The sequence below is a fragment of the Salvelinus alpinus genome, chromosome 7, assembly GCF_045679555.1.
Source record: "Salvelinus alpinus chromosome 7, SLU_Salpinus.1, whole genome shotgun sequence".
Lineage (NCBI taxonomy): Eukaryota > Metazoa > Chordata > Actinopteri > Salmoniformes > Salmonidae > Salvelinus > Salvelinus alpinus.
In genome coordinates this window covers 23,376,782-23,398,402 of record NC_092092.1, presented here as the reverse complement: position 1 = coordinate 23,398,402, position 21,621 = coordinate 23,376,782, and the positions used below count along the sequence as shown (strand labels likewise).

Below are 21,621 nucleotides of genomic sequence, written 5' to 3'. Positions count from 1 at the left end.
GCAAAAATGGGGGAAAAAGGGGCCGATCCTTAAGCCATAAGACTCCTGAACTGCTAATCAAATGGCTACCCAGACTATTTGCACTGCCCTCCTCCCCTTTTACACTACTGCTACTCTGTTTCATTATCTATGCATAATCACTTTAACTCTACCTACATGTACATATTACCTCTTACCTTGACTAACCGGTGCCCGCGCACATTGACTCTGTACCAGTACCCCCTGTGTATATAGCTTCGCTATTGTTATTTTACTGCTTCTCTTAATTACTTGTTACTTTTATTTTTTACATTTATTTTTCTTAAAACGGCATTGTTGGTTTAAGGCTTGTAAGTAAACATTTCCTGCGCATGTGACAAATACAATTTTGATTTGCTATCTCCACCAAATCATAGAAACTGTCCAAACGAGACAGACAGCAAGTAGGTCTGGTTTTCATAGTAGCTAGCTAAAGTGCGAGGATAACAAATTGATTCAAATCAAATTTGGTCTAGTATAGCTATTTAGCTTAGACAGCTAAGCTAGCTTGGCATTGAACATATAGAACTTACGACCGGTTTGGCTGGCAACGATGCCAATAGAATGAACAACAAGCGACCCTAGATTTGTGTTTGGGACTATATCTCGAGAAAGGATGGAAATTATATTAATAAATTCATCAAAATAACATTGAATTAAAATAATGATTTACATATTTTCATAGGTTGGTAACCATTGTATTAAAGTGATAATGCCCTCAAAGCTAGAGTTTGGATTACATATTGGCACGGTTTGCTGGCCCGAGACGAATGCCAATATGTCCTCCAAACCACGGCTTTTTGGGCATTATCACTTAAATAAACCCCTCTCCCCAAGTCCATCATGGCACAGGTGCCACCACACTCCTGTCTCGTCTCCTTCTCCCTCCTTCCCGATATGCTGCCAGCTGCAACCACTTTTTCATGACAGACTCCACATCGCTCTCGGATGCTTTAGATGTTAACGGATTCTTCCGGACAACAGCTAATGAACAAGAACACAGGTGGTCGCAAAAATGTGAAATTTTAGTTGCAACAGGGTGAATTGAATACTTTAAAATGTCATGGTAATTGCATTGCAGGAAGCAATTCGTGTCATGAGACATTTGCAATTATGAGAAATCCTTACCAATCAAAACCTCTCTCAGTCGAAGAGATCCAAGAGAGATTTTCCTATTCACTCCTCTCCAATTCATGTTCTTTGCCAGCGCATTGGAAATTGTGTGCCTCATTAAACGCCACATGACATCCTTCACATCGCATCCCCCAATGAGGCTCAAGTGGTTAATCTAAAGGAAAAAAAACATTTGAATGTATCAATTGACAAACTTTAAGCCACAAGTGACTGCCGCTTTTCCCTAGGCGAGGGAAGCATATATGGTTAAGAAACTTGTATGCTAATTCTGATGAAGGTCTTTGGAGGTTGAAACGTCATGCTTTTATCCTACATAAAGTTGAAAAGTTTACTGGGGAGTGAGAGACACCCATTTTCCATTTCATAAAGTTTGTGGACATAAATCCTATTTTTCTTCCCCCTTCTTGCATATCTGAAAAATGATTTGAATCCCATGAACTCCCACTGAATCACTCTAAAAGAGCAGTAGATAAAGTGGAATGAAACTCACCAGTTTAAGTTTGAAGTCAGCCCCCTGAAGATCGGTTTCCAGCCTCTGGAGACTTTGTTGATCCTTCAATGGCAGAAGGCCTCCTTCGATCGCATATTCGGCTCCATTCTGCTGTGCTGTTTGTAAGAGTCGTAGGATGAGTGTCTGTTGTTCCAGTATCATCTCTTGCTTGGTAAGCATTTCCCGAATTAGCACTGAAAGAAATTTTAAAAGGGGCATTTCACTATAACCCAATGAGGTGGACAAGAGTGCCCTTTTGCCCTCAGAACAGACTCAATTCATCGGGGCATGGACTCTACAAGTTGTCGAATGCGTTCCACATGGATGCTGGCCCATGTGGACTCCAATGGTTATCACAGTTATGTCAAGTTGGCTGGTGAACCATTCTTCATATAAACGGAACTGTCGACTGTGATAAACCCAGCAGCGTTGCAGTTCTTGACACAAACCGGTGCGCCTGGCAGCTACCACCATACTCCGTTCAAAGGCACTTCCATTTTGTCTTGACCATTCAAACTTTGAAAGGCACACATACACAACATATGTCTCAAATTGTCTCAAGGCTGAAAAATCTTCTTTTTTTTACCCTTCATCTACACTGATTGAAGTGGATTTAACAAGTGACATCAATAAGGGATCATAGCTTTCACCTGGTCAGTCTGTCATGGAAACAGCACATTCTTAATGTTTTGTATGCTCAGTGTATATTATCATATACATTACCAGTCAAAAGTTGACACAGCTACTCATTCCAGGGTTTTTATTTATTTTTACATTCTAGAATAGTGAAGTAACACATGAAATGTGTTACTATGAAATAACACATAAGGAATCATGTAGTAACCAAAAAAAAGTGTTAAACAAATCAAAATATATTTTATACTTGAGATTCTTCAAAGTAGCCACCTTTTGCCTTGACAGCTTTGTACACTCTTGGCATTCTCTCAATCAGCTTCATGAGGTAGTCACCCAGAACGCATTTCAATTTACAAGTGTTTCAAGAACTTTGAAAGTTTCTTCAAGTGCAGTTGCAAAAATTATCAAGCGCTATGATGAAACTGGCTCTCATGAGGACCGCCTTAGGAAAGGAAGATCCAGAGTTACCTTAGCTGCAGAAGATAAGTTCATTAGTTACCAGCCTCAAATTGCAGCCCAAATAAATGCTTCACAGCATTCAAGTAACAGACATCTTAACATCAACTCTTCAGAGGAGACTGCGTGAATCAGGCCTTCATGGTCGATTGCTGCAAAGAAACCACTACTAAAGGACACCAATAAGAATAAGTCTTGCTTGGGTCAAGAAACACAAGCAATGGACATTAGACCGGTGGAAATCTCTCCTTTGGTCTGGGTCCAAATTTGACATTTTTGGTTCCAACCGCCGTGTCTTTGTGAGAGGCAAAGTAGGTGAACGGATCTCCGCGTGTGTATTTCCCACCGTGAAGCATGGAGGAAGAGATGTGATGGTGCTTTGCTGGTGACACTGAGTGATTTATTTAGAATTCAAGGCACACTTTACCAGCATGGCTACCACAGCATTCTGCAGCGATACGCCATCTCACCTGGTTTGCGCTTAGTGGGACAATAATTTGTTTTTCAACAGGACAATGACCCAACACACTGCCAGGCTGTGTAAGGGCTATTTGACCAAAAAGGAGAGCGATGAAGTGCTGCATCAGATGACCTGGCCTCCAATCACCCAACCTCAACCCAATTGAGATGGTTTGGGACGAGATGGACCGCAGAGGGAAGGAAAAGCAGCCAACAAGTGCTCAGCATATGTGGGAACTCAAGACTGTTGGAAAAGCATTCCAGGTGAAGCTGGTTGAGAGAATGCCAAGAGTGTGCAAAGCTGTCAACAAGGCAATTGGTGGCTACTTTGAAGAAACTCTAACATATTTTGATTTGTTTAACACGTTTTTGGTTACTACATGATTCCTTATGTGTTATTTCATAGTGTTGATGTCTTCACTATTATTCTATTATGTAAAAATAAAGAAAAACCCTTGAATGAGTAGGTGTGTCCAATCTTTTGACTGGTACTGTATATATTACTTATTGCTGCTCACCAGAAGGAGGAGAGACAGGGTGGATGTGTTTATCCTCTGCAAACACCCAATTGTCCTGGTCAAGGCACTGACTCTTGAGATTGGAGTGAGCTGTAATACCCTTCTCAGGAGATGTATGCTTTCTAAGTTGATGTTTCCTTAGGTTTTTTTTGTTAAGCCACAAACTGCAGTTGCAACATTTGATTTTCCGCTTGACTGCAGGTTTCACAGCTGGACACGCTGAACCTGGATCTCTCGCCGTTGCACTGGTTACATCTGGGGCTCTCGCCGATGCACTGGTTACATCTGGGGCTCTCGCCGATGCACTGGTTACATCTGGGGCTCTCGCCGATGCACTGGTTACATCTGGGGCTCTCGCCGATGCACTGGTTACATCTGGGGCTCTCGCCGATGCACTGGTTACATCTGGGGCTCTCGCCGATGCACTGGTTACATCTGGGGCTCTCGCTGTTGAACCTGGGGCTCGATAACATACTGACTCACATTGTGGAATGTGTTTGGTAAAATCACTCCTATTTACATAGGTCTTGGGGCAATATGGGCAGTGGAAATGCTTTGCTTCTCTGCACTCCAGATGGCATATGAATATTGTGAACTCTGAAATGAATAAAACAAGCAAATCAACATCCAGGACACAAACTACCTTGGTTTATATAATCATGTGATGATGACCGGTACTTAACTAGTCTAATTAATGAAAGCCTTTATGCGGCTAGTATGTGTAGCTATGTGTAACAACACTGTACATGTGCTAACCTCTATGCAGCACAGCCTTCAATCTGTGCGACTCAATGTGTGTCAACACACTGGCATAGTCTCGGGGCTTGAAAATTGAGGGCTGGCAGAAGGGGCAATGATACAAGTGGTCCTTCTGGCACTGGGATAAAACCAAACGGCGATCTGCTGCTTTTCGCACTGTGATATGCTGTCAAACACAAACATAAATTATAAATAGTTTAGCAAGTCAGCGAACGTTATGTGCGTTGATAGCGAACAGTCGGTCAAGGCAAACTGACTTTTCGGTGATGATTACAGTATAACGTTAGTAGCTAGTTAAGCTATAATGCTAGCAAAGTGCTATGTTAGCTAGCTAGCTTGGTAAATAGCCACGTTAATGTTAGACAGCAATAACATGATATATAGTATACACATATCTAGCTAAGAAAAACTTAGATACCGGAAGCTACACAAAAGGCGTAACTCAAAGTGAAACGAAAAATGCTACCCTAACGTTAATTGAAATGCCTTACCATAATCCCTAACCGCGACGAAGGCACGTTCTAGCGGATCACGTCTGTCAAGGCCGTCATCTTCTTCTTCTTCTTCTTTGGTATCGTCTGTTCGCACATTTTGTTTGTACATGCCGCCACCTACTGTGCGGGAGTGTGTGGTCAATCACGTTAGATTTTGTGCCCCAAATTTTAAATGGGGAAAGGGGAGAAAAAAATGCACCACCAACTAACCCTACACCTATATCCCACTATGTCATAACAATTATAATAAATAACACCACTACACCAGGCCGATGGGCTGGGAGGAAATGACTCTTTCGTTCAACATACCTTGTAATTCCTCTGCAGTAAAATCTCATACACCGAAGTACTGCTCTGCAGCTGACACCACAACATCTATTTCTGTGATTTACGTTCCGTTTCTGAGGTACAGTTGATAACCATGGCAATGAATGCTAAGAAGCCAACCTTACTGAAGCACAAATTGTATCACTCTGTATTGGCCTAGAACCGAAGGCCTACTACTCACCCTTGACTCATCATCCTCTACTCTCTTCACTGCCTCAGCATACAACACCTTCTGTTCTACTCAGAATCTCCCTCCTACACACTGCTGCAAAATGACCATGAGCTTGGTATCTGAAACACCTTAGAGGGTTCGGCACAAAAGCTCTCACAGCATAACTGACATATCCTAACATGACTTTGTTAGGTAAAGACTCCGCTTTAAAACGCAAAAGGCAGACAGTGTCTTCTAAGTTTTACCACACTCACCACCGTGTCTGCGTCGCACCCAACGGCGGGTGTCACAGACACAGGGAATCTTCCATTTCAGTTGCTCCACCTCAACACTTAATGCCACCCCAGTAATCACTCCTTTCCAAGGCGCCCTGCTCCAGAGAGCAAAGCAACACACATCTTCCCTCTGCCTTCGGCACCTCTCCTTCTTCCTCACTGTCTATAACCACGTCTATACATTAACCACGCTCATGCCACACCTTCATCCACTGTTTTGTTTGCAGAACACGCACTGATGGCCTTTCTCCAATACCCAACTTCTGTTCCTTAGCCCAAATTACTAGTCTGGCTATCTCTGGCCTCTCCATCCTCGCAAAACGTGGGCTACTCTGCATCTGAGAACTGCCTTTCAAATTGTGTTGCATTATGGGGATAAAACATTTCCGAATTGTGCCTTCAAGTCAACTGCAGATTTCTCCAGTTCCTCTTCACCAACTTCATCCTGCAGCCATCGCCTGCATGTGGGGGGTTCAATTGTCAACAAATCATTAGGGTGTTTTTGTTTGACTCACGCAAACGTGAGAGGCGAAGGTTGAGAGCCATGCGTCCTCCAAAACACAACCGACCCAACCCAACCCAACCAAGCCACACTGCTTCTTGACACAATGCCCATCCAACCCGGAAGTCAGCCGCACCAATGTGTCGGAGGAAACACTGTACATCTGGCGACTTGGTCAGCGTGCACTGCGCCCAGCCCGCCACAGGAGTCACTAGTGCGCGATGAGACAAGGATACCCCTGCCGGCCAAACTCTCCCTAACCCGGACGATGCTGGGCCGTTTGTGCGCCGCCCCATGGGCCTCCCGGTAGCGGCCTGCTGCGACAGAGCCTGGACTCGAACCCAGAATCTCTGGTGGCACAGCTAGCACTGCAATGCAGTGCCTTAGACCACTGCGCCACCCGGGAGGCCCGAAAAGAGCCTTGTTGACAACATGACCGAGCTGCGCAAATGACTGTTAATCATGTAGCATCATGTTGTGGGGGTGCTTTGCTGCAGGAGGGACTGGTGCACTTCACAAAATAGATGGCATCATGATGAAGGAACATTAGGTGGATATATTGAAGCAACATCCATCACAAAGCCATCACAAAGCCCTGACCTCATTCCATAGAAAATATGTGGGCAGAACTGAAAAAGCGTGTGAGAGCAAGGAGGCCTACAAACCTGACTCAGTTACACCAGCTCTGTCAGGAGGAATGGGCCACCTGCTGGGTGAATGGAGAAAAATAAGAAAGTCTGTCATCCTGTTGTTTTTTGATAAAGAGCACTTACCTACGCATGTGAAGCTTGGTTATGTAAGATACGCTGTAAGAGCTTTCGTCCCCAAACCACTGCAGTGTAAAAATTGTAAAGGATTTGTCCATGTTTCAAGTGTGTGCAGACGGACGGAGTATACTGAAGAACAATGTACAGAAAGACAACAGTGTTTCAATTGTGATGGGAGTCATGAGTTCCTGGAGTGCCCTGTAAGGGTGAAGGAGATTGAGGTGGCAAAAGTTAGAGCGGTAAATCGAATCTCCTATGCGGAGGCGATTTAAACAAGTGACGCTCGTGAAAATATGGTCATGGATGGACCACAGCCTGAAGAAATGTTTGCTGGCAGTCAAAATAAAAGAAATTGTTATTGGTCACATACACATATTTAGCAGATGTTATTGCGGGTGTCGTAAAATGCTTGTGTTCCTAGCTCCAACAGTGCAGTAGTATCTAACAATTCACAACAATACAAAAATCTAAAAGTAAAAGAATGGAATTAAGAAATATATAAATATTAGGACGAGCAATGTCAGAGTGGCATTGACTTAATACAGTAGAATAGAATACATGATATACATATGAGATGAGTAAAGCAGTATGTAAACATTATTAAAGTGACTAGTGTTCCATTATTAAAGTGGCCAGTGATTCCATGTCTTTGTATATGGGGCAGCAGCCTCTAGGTGCAGGGTTGAGTTGCCGGGTGGTAGCTGGCTAGTGATGGGTGTTTAACAGTCTGATGGCCTTGAGATAGAAGTTGTTTTTCAGTCTCTCGGTCCCAGCTTTGATGCCCCTGTACTGACCTCGCCTTCTGGATGATAGCGGGGTGAACAGGCCGGGGCTCGGGTGGTTGATGTCCTTGATGATCTTTTTGGCCTTCCTGTGACATCGGGTGCTGTTGGTGTTCTGGAGGGCAGGCAGTGTGCCCCGGTGATGCGTTGGGCAGACCGTACCACCCTCTGGAGAGCCCTGTGGTTGCAGGTGGTGCAGTTGCCGTACCAGGCGGTGATACAGCCCGACATGATGCTCTCAATTCTGCATCTGTAAAAGTTTCTGAGGGTCTTCGGGGCCAAGCCGAATTTCTTCAGCCGCTGTTGAGCCTTCTTCACCACACTGTCTGTGTGGGTGGACCATTTCAGATTGTCAGTGATGTGTACGCCGAGGAACTTGAGGCTTTCCACCTTCTCCACTGCGGTCCCTCTGCTGTTTCCTGAAATCCACGATCAGCTCCTTCATTTTGTTGTCGTTGAGGGAGAGGTTATTTTCCTGGCACCACTCCGCCAGGGCCTTCACTTCCTCCCTGTAGGCTGTCTCGTCATTGTTGGTAATCAGACCTACTACTGTTGTGTCGTCTGCAAACTTGATGATTGAGTTGGAGGTGTGAGTGGCAACGCAGTCATGGGTGAACAGGGAGTACAGGAGGGGGCTGAGCAAGCAGCCTTATGGGGCCCCAGTGTTGAGGATCAACGAAGCGGAGGTGTTGTTTCCTACCTTCCTCACTGGGGGCGGCCCATCAGGAAGTCCAGCACCCAGTTGCACAGGGTGGCGTTCAGACCCAGGTTCCCGAGCTTAATGATGAGCTTGGAGGGTACTATTGTGTTGAAGACTGAGCTATAATCAATGAACAGCATTCTGATGTTGGTATTCCTCTTGTCCCGATGGAATAGGGCAGTGTGCAGTGCGATGGCGATTGCATTGTGTGTGGATCTATTGGAGTGATAAGCAAATTGAAGTTGGTCTAAGGTGTCAGGTAAGGTAGAGGTAATATGATCTTTAACTAGCCTCTCAAGCACTTCATGATGACAGAAGTGAGTGCTACAGGGCGATAGTCATGTAGTTCAGTTACGTGTGCTTTCTTTGGTACAGGAACAATGGTGGACATCTTGAAGCAAGTAGGGACAGCAGACTGGGATAGGGAGAGATTGATAGGGAGAGATTTTGGGACTTAAGGATTTTACATCTGAAGACTTGCGAGGGGTACTGGCACCAGAAGACGGCCTGCCGTCCCAGGCTCCCCTTGAGCTTGTGTAGGGATCAGCTCTGTTTTATTTTTAACAGAAACGTTTTTTGATTAAATTATATTTCGATTTTTTGGGTAGTAGTTGAGTCGTTTTTTTTAGTTTGATACGTTTTTTATGAATTCTGTTTTCATGCCGCACACTAAATTGTGTTAACGACAATATACAGAAGAAGAAGAATGTTGAGTTGACACCCATGTTCGGATAGCCAGTTGAGTTGCATTTACCCATGACTCCAGCCAGAAGGTGGTAGAAAAGACACATTTTTGTTTTGCAGGTTGTTGAAGAAGAAGAAGCATATCCGTTCGCCATATTGCAGTGATACAGCGATATTTCTCACTTGTCTTTGGGAAGCTGAAGACTTTGTGTTTCCTCGTTAACCGGCACAATGTTTGCGACACAAGTTTATGGAGATAATGGGAAAATGAAGGAATATCACTATACTGGACCAGTAGAGCACCGATTCTCTCCATATTCCTTTAACGGAGGGTAAGCATCAATATCCAACTAGCAAATGTTAGCAAGTTAACGTTACCTAGCTAATGCTGTTGTGCAGTCAGAACGGACTGTGACTGAATGTAAGTTAGTGTCTAACTAAGTTAGTGTCCATGAAGCAAATAACTAACACAACTAATCGAGATCACTTTTAGCTAGTTACGTGAACAACAGACTTCGCTAGCTAAGTTACATGTTTGGTTTCGATTTCAGTTACCTAATTAGCATACGTTAGCTATTATCTGACGCTAACAGTAGTTAGACTAGTTTCTTTATAGCTAGCTACTTATGTCACGGAGCTGATTTAATGTTTTGCCAAAACGAACTTGTTTGTCAGGGAGCCTCAAAGTCTTAACAGTTTTTATTGTGCTTCCAGGACTGTGCTTGCTGTTGCCGGTGAAGACTTTGCCATTGTGGCCTCTGACACCCGTCTGAGTGAAGGCTATTCAATCCACAGCCGTGACTCTCCAAAATGCTACAAGTTGTAAGTCAAGCACACACTACGGTATTTCCAAGGATGAGCGAAGGCACATTGTCAGATGGTGTGGTTTAACTCCACTAACTCGCTCACTATTTCTACGTTTAAACAGGCAGTCAAATTCTCCACAAAAAAATATATACAAATTGGTCTTTTGACCTATCAGATCAGCTCTGAAAGAGCTTGCTGTGTAAAATCTGATGTGATTGGCCAAAAAACAATTAAAGGGGAAAATATCATAATTGGGCTGCCTGTCTAAACACAGCCTAAGTGACTCATCAATGTGTGATGTATTGACACAGATGACACATCTAAATGCATTCTTGGTAAAACGAAATAATTTGAAATGGTGGTAAGTGGAAATGGATACTGCTTGTGAACATCCATAATACATTGGATGTAAATCAATATTCAACCACTAAATGCTGTTACTAATAGTTTTTCATTTATCACAGGACAGATACAACTGTCATAGGATGCAGTGGATTCCATGGAGATTGCTTGACTCTTACTAAAATCATTGATGCAAGATTAAAGGTGAGATCATCTTGGGCTTGAGACACAGTTTCACTTTCATTCATAAATGTTACTTTAAAAATAGTTTGCTAAGCTGAAAGTTATGGAATACTGCTGTACACTAAGTTAGCATTTGTAAATGTTTCATTTTCAAACAAATATTTGTAGATGTACAAACACTCCAACAACAAGTGCATGACAAGTGGAGCAATTGCAGCCATGCTGTCTACAATCCTGTACGGTAGAAGATTCTTCCCCTACTACGTTTACAACATCATCGGTGGCTTGGATGAGGAGGGTATGTCTCCTGCTCTATTTCTGTTATTACTATAATCATAATGCTTGGTTAATTTTCCATGTAAGTTATTCACTGCATGTTTTTTTTTTTTTTTTTTTCACTTCTAGTCCAATATGTATTACTCTCCTGATTTGGGTTGTTTTTGCTTTTCAGGTAAAGGAGCTGTTTATAGTTTTGACCCAGTGGGATCCTATCAGAGAGACACATACAAAGCTGGAGGCTCAGCGAGTGCTATGCTGCAACCTCTGCTTGACAACCAGGTAAAGAAACAAAGGGCATAAGTTCAGCATCACTATCTTTTAGGGCTTTGTTCCCCCTGAAGCACCTCTGTCCAATGGATTGTACTGCAATCCGACAGCACAATATGACTTGAATGTTTGTGTGTTTAAAAAAAAAAAAAAAGTGATGTATTATTTGGTGGTTTCAAGGCAACTCTAGACATTCTAGTGGCCTAATCGATACTGTATTGGTTCGGAACAAACCAGTTCTTGGTTTCTGTATAGCCCCTTATCGTCTTTGTCTTTATTCTTAATTTACAATCAGATTGGATTCAAGAACATGGAGGGTGTGCAGCACCTGCCCCTGAGCCAGGAGAAGGCTGTGCAGCTGGTCAAAGATGTCTTCATCTCCGCTGCTGAGAGAGATGTGTACACCGGGGACGCCCTCAGGATCTGCATCATCACCAAGGATGGCATCAAAGAAGAGACAGTCCCTCTCAGGAAGGACTGAACAACCTATTCCCTGCCGCTGTCAACCTCCCACTTTTGTCTATTTTTCATATTTTGGACCCATCTCCTGCTTTTCTTTTTACATTCTTGCTGAAGAAAAATGTTCCCTGTAGTTAATTTTGTCAGTGACCATTTTTATTAAAAATTAAATGTTTGAAAATGTATTTGATTACAATGGAGTATGAACTGTTTAGAAAAACCAACAAACACAGTGTATAAAACATTAGGAACACCTTTCTAATATTGAGTTGCACCCTGTTTTGCCCTCAGAACAGGCTCAATTTGTTGAGGCATGAACTCTACAGGGTGTTGAAAGCGGTCCACAGGGATGCTGGCCCATGTTGACTCAATGTTTCCCACAGTTGTGTCAAGTTGGCTGGATGTCCTTTGGGTGGTGGACCATTCTTGATATGGATAGGAAACTGTTGAGCGTGGAAACCCTGCAGCGCTGTAGTTCTTGACACACTCAAACCGGTGCACATGGCACCTACAATACCCCAGTTCAAAGGCACTTAATATTTTGTCTTGCCCATTCACCCTCTTAATGGGGCACAATTCATGTCTCAAAGCTTACAAATCCTTTATTAACCTATCTCCTCCCCTTCATCTACACCAGGGCTGCCCAACCCTCTTCCTGGAGATCTACTGTCCTGTGGGTTTTCAGTCCAACCCCAATTTAACACACCTGATTCTACTAAGTCACTGCTCAACAAGACCTTAACTAGCTGAATCAGATATGCTACATTAGGGTTGGACTGAAACTACAGGACAGTAGATTTCCAGGAAGAGGGTTGGGCAGCCCTGATCTACACTGAAGTGGATGTAACAGTTGACATCATAGCTTTCACTTGGTCAGTCTGTCATGGAAAGAGCAGGTGTTCCTAATGTTTTGTACACAGTGTATATGACATAGGTCCAATGATTGGAAGTGTCTCCTTTAGAAGAGAGTTGGTTAAGGCTCGCAATAATACTTTTTGCCAAATAGGGGTGTTTACAACTGTAGAGATTGAGTTTGGACATTCAGAACTGGATCCACAACCCCACTGCCATAACTGTCCAGACCATTTTATGGTAGTAAGGTAGTATTCTTTCATATGTAACTCCTCTCAAAGAGGTGTACTTCACACTAAAACCCCTATGCAGCCAGGGGAATGCTTCTGACAAAGAACAGAAACCAGGGATTATCCTTCTGCTGCCACCAATGTAATTATTGAGGGGCAACTGCAGAAGCAGGGGTTCAGTGACCCTGTGGATCAAGGCATGTGCACTACAACCTGTGCCATAAAAGCAAAAATCCTATCTAAGCATGCTCAGGCCAGGAAGACTACACATGGGTCAGGATAAAGATGAGTCTGACAGGAGTGAAGTTTTTGGAAAAAGTGGACCCTTGCCTTTTGACTGATCCATTTGTGGTTTCAGGGTGGGTGAAAACAGTTGGCTGCTGTGGAATCAGTGAGGGGAACCAGAAGTGATCTTGTGATGTTTGTGTTTCTGCTGGTCAGAGGGAGCAGGTGCTCTGTGTTAAACGAATTGGGGCAAGAGACGTGAATTGTTTTGCTCTCAAGAAAAGGGCGCCATTAAAAGGAGTGATTACTGGGGTAGCGGTAAATGTGAAAGCTGACCAACCGAATGGGAAGATTCCCGGTGTTTGTGATGCTCGTCGTTTGGTGTGACGCAGACCGGGTGGTGTGAGTGGAGAAAGAGTAATTGTCTGTTCTTTTGAGTTTTGATGTTGAGTCTTTGCCTGACAAAGTGATGTTATGATATATGTTATCCTGTACAAGCTTTTGTACCAAATACATTACGCTGTTACAGGTGTCAAGCTTATGGGCATGTGGCAGCAGTGTGAAGGAGGAGGTTCCTAGGTGTGCAGAAGGGCATGAGACAAAGGAATGTGTAGCATTGGGGAAAGTAGTGGTGAGTGTTAATTGTAGGGGTGCCTATGGGGCTGAGGATCAGAAATGTCCCGTGCGAGAGGCAGGTTGAGGTTTCCAGGGTTAGAATAGTGCAGAAGTTGTCATATACTGAGGCAGTGAAGAAAGTAGAGGAAGATCAAGGGGGAGGGAGAGGAGTGGTGTGAGTATTAGATCTGTACCAGTACAGAGGGATAAACCAACAAGTGATATATGTTTCAGTAAGATTGGATTTTTGGTATTTATAGCAATGGTTATCAACTGTACTGCAGGGATGGAATGTAAGTCGCAGAAAATAGGTTGTGGTGGCAGCTGCAAAGAGTATGTAGGTGTGCGAGACTTGATATCAGAAGATTTACATGATGTTTTAAGTGGTGGTGTCCCATTCTTTCTGGCTGTTGGCCTCAAGTAGGGCTAAATAGATAGAAATAGTGGAGTATTTTTATAAAAAATAAAACAAATATGAGTGTAGTGTTAGACGGTAGGGTATTTATTTCTTATTTTTATTTTGTTATTTTTAAGGGAAGTGTAAGTGAGTTATACGCCAGTCTAGTACGTGGCGGTAATGCAAAATGTATTGGATGCCAACCGCTGTTAAACTTAATCGAAGAAGACTACACACGCTCAGGGCAAGAAAAGATATAATGCCAACCCCTTTTATTTTTTCTTGAACAGCACTTTCTGTTTTTGATTTGGGGGAACTGTTGCCCTTGTACCTTGTCAGAGAAAATAATCAAGAATGTAATAGGAACTTTGATGGATGCCAACCGCGGTTAAACCTCATCGGAAAAGGCTTAGGAACTTTGACACCGGAAGTGGTCACTGATGTCGCTGTTTAGACCAAGTGCATGAATCTGTGGAACCATCAGCTAGCCAAAGCTCCTTTGAATGTTATAGAGACGGGGGTGAGTATTTGACATATTTACGGAGTCCCTTCTCAACACAACAGCATCACTTAGTGAGCAAAACACTAACGACCACACGAGTGTTGCCATGGCAGTAGCTAGCTTGCTAACGTAACTAACGTTACGCTAACCTGGCCAACTGCAAGTCCGGTGCGAAATTTGCGCCAAACTGTTTTTTACGCTCACACGAAGTTGCATGGTTTCTGTAAACAAAAGCATACATTGCAAAGTTGGATTGAATTTCAATGCGTGGTGTTAAAGTGCTAGGTAGCTATGTTAAAAGTTCGCGCGCCACCGTAGCGGTAGCTAACTTAGTTAACGTTTGTTAGCTGACTGTCTGGCTGCAAAGGTTAACTAATTAGATAATTAGCTGTCTATCGTTAGTTAGGTACTGCTGCATTATGTGGTCTAGTTGAGTGATTGGTCAAGTTTCCATTGACAACAGTGTTTGCCACCGATTTCCCCGATCTCAATGCTTAGCCAACTTTCTGTATGTGATTTGTCTGTTCTTTCTGGTCAAAAGAAGCGATCTAAGGGGTTCGCTGCTACGCTCTGCTATTACGATTCATGACTGTTGTCGAAATTATCAAAACCAGAATTGCTCCTACTCCTCAGAGAATTTCAGGCCTTTGAGACGGCCAGTCAAGTGAACGCTTCATACTTTGAGGACATGGAGCAGAACAACAGTTTGCCACCTTTCCAGGGTCTTGCCTCCCCTCAGGTAACTAATTTGAGTGAGACGTTATTGTTGTCAACACAGGAACAACATTGCTCAAATGTTTTAGATTCAACTAGCCTAATTGAGGGATTGTTCTTCCATCTGTCAAAGGGGGCAATGACTCCTGGTATGCCCATTTTCAGCCCCATGATGCCCTATGGCAGTGGTCTGACTCCCCAACCTGTCACGAACACCAACAGCCTGTCTCTCCTGGAAGAGCAGCAGCGGCAACAACAGCAGCAGGCTTCGGCCCAGCAGGCTGGGGTGCCAGGGGGTTTGGGACAGACACCACAGCTTTATCACTCCCAAACGGTCACCACCACCACACTGCCAGGAAACACCCCCCTCTACACCGCTACACCGCTAACCCCCATGACACCCATCACACCTGCCACTCCTGCCTCTGAGAGTTCTGGGATTGTCCCTCAGTTACAGTAAGTGTTCCTGAACAATTCATTAGTTCATTAGTCTCAACCCCTATGTACTCCTATAAAGCGGAAACACAAGAAGCTAATAGATGAAGGTGAATAGTGATGTGACCATATCAACAGCGAGAATCTCCCATCCTGATGGCATGGTTTATTTCCTTCCCTTTTTTAGGAACATCGTATCCACTGTGAACTTGGGCTGCAAACTTGACTTGAAAACAATAGCACTGCGAGCTAGAAATGCTGAGTACAACCCCAAGGTAAGCATAAATTGTTATTCTTCATTTGCACAAATCATTGTCAGGGCCCAGGGAAAGGTGAAATAGGACCAGGCTAAAATGTAACTAGAATGGGCCCACAAGGCATGTTGCTTCGGGTCTGAGAATGTCCCACCAAGACACTGTTCTATTGACAAAATGTATAACTTTCTCAACTGTTCTTGTCTTACAGCGATTTGCTGCTGTAATCATGAGAATACGAGAGCCAAGAACAACTGCACTTATCTTCAGTTCTGGGAAAATGGTTTGCACAGGAGCCAAAAGGTTAATATCATCTTTTTTTTAAAGAACACAAAACATGTCAAAACAACATCTGTTTAAAGACCTCCTCATGCTCCCTCCTACCCCTCTAGTGAAGAGCAGTCCCGCCTGGCGGCTAGGAAATACGCCAGAGTCGTGCAGAAGTTGGGCTTCCCAGCCAAATTTCTTGATTTCAAGATTCAGAACATGGTGGGCAGCTGTGATGTCAAATTCCCCATTCGGTTAGAGGGACTTGTACTAACTCACCAACAGTTCAGCAGGTTTGTCATTCACTACTGCAAAATTAAAGCCTGTAATATCTGATGGGATGCATTCTTATACTTATAATTCTGCCATATTTTGTACATTGTTTATAATACTAAGATTGGTATTCTAAAGTGATTTAGTACTGGGAGCAAAGATAAGAAGTAGGCCTCATTTTCCCCCTTATTTTTTCCAGTTATGAACCTGAGTTGTTCCCTGGGCTAATCTACAGAATGATCAAACCCAGAATTGTTCTGCTGATATTCGTTTCAGGCAAAGTTGTATTAACAGGTGAGGTTTTTCTCCCTTTCCTAATAACATAGAGTAAGGGCATTTGTTGTCAAATGTAACTTTACTATCCTTTTTGCTGCTTATTTCAAGGTGCAAAGGTCAGAGGAGAAATTTATGAAGCATTTGAAAACATCTACCCCATCTTGAAAGGATTCAGGAAGACGACGTAAATATTTATGCCTGCAATCTTTTTTATTTTATTTTTTTAATAGTCCCAGGGGAACTTGCTCTGTTGTGACCCGTTACATTGGGACTCTGATTGGACCTGTACATTTTAATCGGCAAGTCGGGGACCCCTCCTAATCGCCTTAATGGTGATTTGATACTAGGGGAAATGCTGTATTTTAGCAGTTTTATTTGTTTTTAAATGACTCTTGCTTGATATTAAATGAGGCAGTCTGACTGACAATTTCTTTTCATTGAAGCATTTAATTTTTCTAATGTAGGTTTTAAGATGTTATCCTATCGTTTCTCAGTGCATGTTTGTCCACACACCCTACAAGCAGACATTCAAGATTCCTAACATTATTCTTTAAATGGTTTTTACAGTCAATTTACTGTTATATGAATAATCTACAGATTGAATGTTACTTAGGATTGTGTTGCAAGGCTTACCAATTTGTCATTATTGCGACAATATTTTTGTACATATTCCATTTTGATAACTCTTTGCTGCTGAAGTCAAGAAAATGGTGTAACGTGGAGTGGAACATTCATCATGCAACCTTGTGCATCTGAGTGTTATTAGTAACTATGTACCTCGGATGTCTTATTTTTCTCATTCAGTTTTTGGTCATTTTAAGTGCTATTTAAGAACAGTCATGTTTTAATGCTAAAATAGACAAACTAATTCACCATGGATTTTGTTTCAATAGTTGATACGTACTGTATATTTGGTCTACAACTAAGCACACGAAAGCAGTCAGTCATTATGTTCTTGTTTTAAATGTTGTTTTGCTCCATTGTGCACAATTAAATATTCACTTACCAATTGTGATCTCCCTCGTTAGTTAACAAAGCTTTTTTCAGGGTATGGCAAGATTTTGAACTAGTCATTTCACTGGATTAATCAAATGTTATTGGACATACGTGTTTAGCTTAATGCTTGTTTCTAGCTCCAACAGTGCTGTAATATCTAACTATACACACTTCTAAGTAGAGGAATGGAATTAAGAATATATAAATATTTGGACAAGCAATGTCAGCATGGCATAGACTAAGATGCAGTACAATAGAATGCAGTATATACATGAGATGGGTATGCAAAATATGTAAACATTATTAGTGACTAGTGATCCATTATTAAAGTGGCCAGTGATTTCAAGTCTATGCATAAAGGCCAGTAGCCTTAAATGTGCTAGTGATAGCTATTTAACAGGCTGATGGCCTTGAAATAGAAGCTGTTTTTCCAGTTTCTCGGTCCCAGCTTTGATGAACCTGTACTGACCTCGCCTTCTGGATGATAGTGGGGTGAACAGGCAGTGGCTCGGGGGTTGTTGTCCTTCATCTTTTTGGCCTGTAGAATGTTTGTCCCACTCTTCATTTTAACAGGAATACCGCGGACATAGCAACACTGCTTGAATCTAGCAGGCAACAACTACATGGACGGAACAGTGACTCACACATCACGAGAGGATTTGTTGTAAAGAAAACCAATGCACTCGGAGACTTTCAACCAGCGGTTTTCAGTTGCGGCTGAACAGTTTGTGTGTTTAACTCTGCCTGTAAACACGCTGGATGATTCAGAATCCATTGAAGAGCTTGAACGATTCATTGACGAGAGATACTTACGAACTCAAAGAAACATGTCGCTGGTTTCGGAGGATTCAAGCATTGTTAAGGACAACCAACCCAATCAACAAAACAAACCAAAACCAGGTTGGCCAATAGGTATCAACGATGGAACCAAACCATCCCCTAGTAAGAGGGTGCGAGTGGGGAGAGGTTTAGTGATATGGATGTTGACTTGTTAAAATCCATCAATGAAAGGTTTGCCAAACTTGATATCTTGGATATATTACGAGAGGACATCAATGCATTATGTGCTAGTATAGAATTCAGCGAACGTCAGATTGATGATCTAAGGAAAGAGAACACGGCGCTGAAAGGTACTGTAGACTCTATTCATAGCAAGGTGGAGGTGGTGCAAAGGGGGAACAAACAACTTAAAGAAAACTTGCTTGATGTACAGTGTCGATCAATGCGGAACAATCTAATATTTTCAGGGATACCGGAGAATGACAACAGCAGAGGCTGTGAGGACACAGTCCGAGACTTTATGTCAACTCAACTAAAACTGCCCACTGATGTTGTGCGTAATGCCACTTTCTCCAGAGTTCATAGAATATGTAAGGCCTCTGGAAATAGGCCACGGGCTATTATTGCATGTTTTGACAAACTTAAGCAAAGGGAAATGACGAAGAACATGGGAGAGAACTCAGAAACACTGATTTTGGAATGAATGATCACTTCCCCACCGAGATCAATGAAAGGAGAAAAAAACTATATCCCACCATGAAGGAAAAGCGTTGCCTGAATCAACGAGTCTCCATGGCGATGGATAAACTCTATATCAACGGGCAATTGTATCAGGACTCTAGAGTAACTCCCTGGCTATTTTAATTTAATGTTCAAATCTGAGTTTGTGTGTTGTAGTGTATCATGACAACTTCAACTATAACGAATACATGCTCTATTGATCTCCACTTGATAAGGAAAGGGCTGCATATAGCCCAGGTTAATGTATGTAGCCTTCCTAACAAAATACATTAGGTTTTTAACTTGGTCAACATAAATAATATTCATATTTTGGCTTTGACTGAAACGCATTTAGATGCATCTGTAAATGATGGGCAAATTAACATTCAAGGATATAGTCTATTGAAAAGGGACAGGAATTGGAATGGTGGGGGTGTAGCACTGTATATTCAGAATCATATACCTTTTAAGAGGAGGGATGACCTTAATGTATGTCAAATAGAGGCACTATGGGCTCAAGTACATCTGCCTTACCAGGCACCCATATTGGTAGGATGTGTGTATAGACCTCCTAGCTCTAAGGTGTCCTATCTGGATGACTTATGTACTGAGTTTGACCAGGCCACAGATAGCAACAGAGATGTATTTATCTTGGGTGATTTTAATATAAATTGGAAGGATCAAAATAATTTGAATAGAACAAAATTGATGAGATATGCCAAGAACTGTGGTTAGAAACAAATGGTTAATCATACTACTAGATCTTCAATTAAGTTGGGTCATCGTTCAGACATGCATTGATCTGATTTTCTGTAATATACCATTGCAATGCTTAAAAGCCAGATCAATGCCAGTGGGCTGGACAGACCATAATATTGTGACCATAACCATGAACACCAAGGTTCCAAAGAAACCCCCTAGGATTGTGGTCAAAATACATTTTAAAACATTTAATCATGAGCTATCTCTAAATGATTTGGCTGCTGTACCCTGGGAGCTGATTTATCTAGAGGATGATTTAAATCACGCTACAGAATGTTTTATTGATTTGCTGACTGAGGTAATGGGCCATCATGCCCCTATAAGAAAGAGTACAGTTGGTGCCTGTCCATCTCCATGGATTGATGATGAACTGGGTGAGGCTTTTTCTCAAAGAAATATGGCAAAAGTCTTAGCAGCCAAGTCAAAATTAGAAATTGATGAACAGAACTATAGAACATTACGTAATTATGCAGTTAAATTGAATTGAAAGGAAAAAAAAGTTATTTTACAACAATGCTTTTATTGATTGTAAAAATGATTCTAAAAAGGTATGGAACACAGTAAAGGGCTTAGGTACATCTATCTCATCATGCCCATCTAGTGTGGAGGTTGATGGGAGAATAATAACAAAACCAGTTAATTTTGCCAATCATTTTGCAGGTTGTTTTACAAAGGAAATTAAATTACTGAGCAACAATGTAAACATACATTCTTCCAAACAAGCTATTGTCCAATGGATTGATGATCATATTATGAGCAACAAGATCTGCTCTTTTAGTCTGCAAACGGTGTCAGTGGAGGAGGTGTTAAACCTATTGAAGTCATTACCTGATGATAAATCTACAGGTTATGGTCTTATGGACAATTTTTTGCTTCGCTGTGCTGCTCCCCAGATTGCAGTTCCACTGAGATACATATTTAATTGGTCACTGGAAAAGGGGATGTTTGCAAATGTATGGAAGCATGCGAAACTCTGTCCTATTCCGAAAGACTGCAAAGAACCCATTACTCCTGCCAATAGTCGACCAATTAGTCTACTCCCTACACTCAGTAAGATATTGGAGGGTATTGTGAGTAGACAAATGTGGGAGTACATGGAAAATAATGATCTGATTACAGCCAATCAGCATGCTTATCGCAAAAAACATTCCACTATCACTGCATTGGTTGACATGACTGACCAGTGGCTCAATGCTATGGATAATGGCAAGTTTGTGGGTGTACTATTTTTAGATTTCAGTGCAGCATTTGATTTAGTGGATCATGAAATAATTTTGACAAAAGTAATGCATTCTGATTTTAAGGAGGTAGCATTGAATTGGGTACAGTCATATCTAACTGACAGGAAACAGTCCACCTATATCAATGGTTCATTTTCTTCCCCTCATGTGTTAAACTGTGGAATACCGCAGGGCAGCTGCCTTGGGCCACTTATTTATTTAATATATACCAACGACCTTCCCTATGCCTAAGCTGAAACTCAAGCTACTATATTTGCAGATGATACTACAATTTATGCAGCAAGACAATCGGTTCAACAGGTACAGTAGGCTTTACAAGGAGATTTGGAGAATATCAGGGAGTGGGTTTGCCAAAACAAACTTGTTTTTAAAGACCAAGAAAACCAAAGTTATGTTGGTCTGTTCAACTAGGAAAAGGCCAAAACAGCATGGGATACAATTAAGTATGGGAGGAGTACAAATTGAAGAAGTGGCAGAAACCAAACTGTTGGGAGTGCAGCTAGACAACAACTTATCATGGTCATCTCAAATAACTAATCTATGTAAAACAAAATATTAAAACAGCATGCATA

The 21,621-nt window shown here is 42.2% G+C and overlaps 3 protein-coding genes across 4 annotated transcripts; 2 read left to right on the top strand and 1 right to left on the bottom strand.

The window, feature by feature from the left end:
* Positions 1-248: 248 nt before the first annotated feature.
* Positions 249-5,087, bottom strand: LOC139580626 (uncharacterized). 2 transcript variants are annotated; one of them, XR_011676078.1, is made up of 6 exons: positions 4,962-5,087; positions 4,468-4,636; positions 3,712-4,308; positions 1,643-1,836; positions 1,147-1,306; positions 249-1,002 (listed from the first exon to the last, which is right to left on the bottom strand). XR_011676078.1 is itself a non-coding variant. In XM_071409492.1 (4 exons), exons 1-4 carry the CDS (start codon positions 5,071-5,073, stop codon positions 860-862), a joined length of 609 nt encoding a protein of 202 aa, XP_071265593.1. In that variant the 5' UTR covers positions 5,074-5,086; the 3' UTR covers positions 249-859. The 2 variants fall into 2 exon arrangements, 1 of the variants encoding a protein (XP_071265593.1); XM_071409492.1 differs by lacking the exons at positions 3,712-4,308; positions 4,468-4,636 and having other exon boundaries at positions 4,962-5,086.
* Positions 5,088-9,233: 4,146 nt separating this feature from the next.
* Positions 9,234-11,693, top strand: LOC139580625 (proteasome subunit beta type-1-like). Its single transcript, XM_071409491.1, has 6 exons — positions 9,234-9,505; positions 9,888-9,995; positions 10,445-10,526; positions 10,674-10,803; positions 10,957-11,063; positions 11,347-11,693. The coding sequence occupies exons 1-6, from the start codon at positions 9,405-9,407 to the stop codon at positions 11,530-11,532; spliced, it is 714 nt and encodes a 237-aa protein (XP_071265592.1). The 5' UTR covers positions 9,234-9,404; the 3' UTR covers positions 11,533-11,693.
* A 2,420-nt stretch (positions 11,694-14,113) lies between these two features.
* On the top strand, positions 14,114-17,559 carry LOC139580623 (TATA-box-binding protein-like). The gene is made up of 8 exons (XM_071409490.1): positions 14,114-14,349; positions 14,965-15,070; positions 15,179-15,501; positions 15,668-15,755; positions 15,946-16,037; positions 16,127-16,294; positions 16,474-16,568; positions 16,659-17,559. Exons 2-8 carry the CDS (start codon positions 15,020-15,022, stop codon positions 16,736-16,738), a joined length of 897 nt encoding a protein of 298 aa, XP_071265591.1. The 5' UTR covers positions 14,114-14,349; positions 14,965-15,019; the 3' UTR covers positions 16,739-17,559.
* Positions 17,560-21,621: the final 4,062 nt, after the last annotated feature.

Excerpts from the sequence above, each read along its gene's own strand:
- LOC139580626 (XM_071409492.1), bottom strand. The coding sequence starts at position 5,073 with ATGTACAAACAAAATGTGCGAACAGACGATACCAAAGAAGAAGAAGAA. Across the intron at positions 1,837-4,961 it reads CGTCGCGGTTAGGGATTATG|TGCTAATTCGGGAAATGCTT; the intron begins GTAAGGCATTTC and ends AATTTCTTTCAG. Across the intron at positions 1,003-1,146 it reads ACTGAGAGAGGTTTTGATTG|CTGTTGTCCGGAAGAATCCG; the intron begins GTAAGGATTTCT and ends CTTGTTCATTAG.
- LOC139580625 (XM_071409491.1), top strand. The coding sequence starts at position 9,405 with ATGTTTGCGACACAAGTTTATGGAGATAATGGGAAAATGAAGGAATAT. Across the intron at positions 9,506-9,887 it reads CCATATTCCTTTAACGGAGG|GACTGTGCTTGCTGTTGCCG; the intron begins GTAAGCATCAAT and ends TTGTGCTTCCAG. Across the intron at positions 10,527-10,673 it reads TCATTGATGCAAGATTAAAG|ATGTACAAACACTCCAACAA; the intron begins GTGAGATCATCT and ends AAATATTTGTAG.
- LOC139580623 (XM_071409490.1), top strand. The coding sequence starts at position 15,020 with ATGGAGCAGAACAACAGTTTGCCACCTTTCCAGGGTCTTGCCTCCCCT. Across the intron at positions 15,502-15,667 it reads GGGATTGTCCCTCAGTTACA|GAACATCGTATCCACTGTGA; the intron begins GTAAGTGTTCCT and ends TCCCTTTTTTAG. Across the intron at positions 15,756-15,945 it reads ATGCTGAGTACAACCCCAAG|CGATTTGCTGCTGTAATCAT; the intron begins GTAAGCATAAAT and ends CTTGTCTTACAG.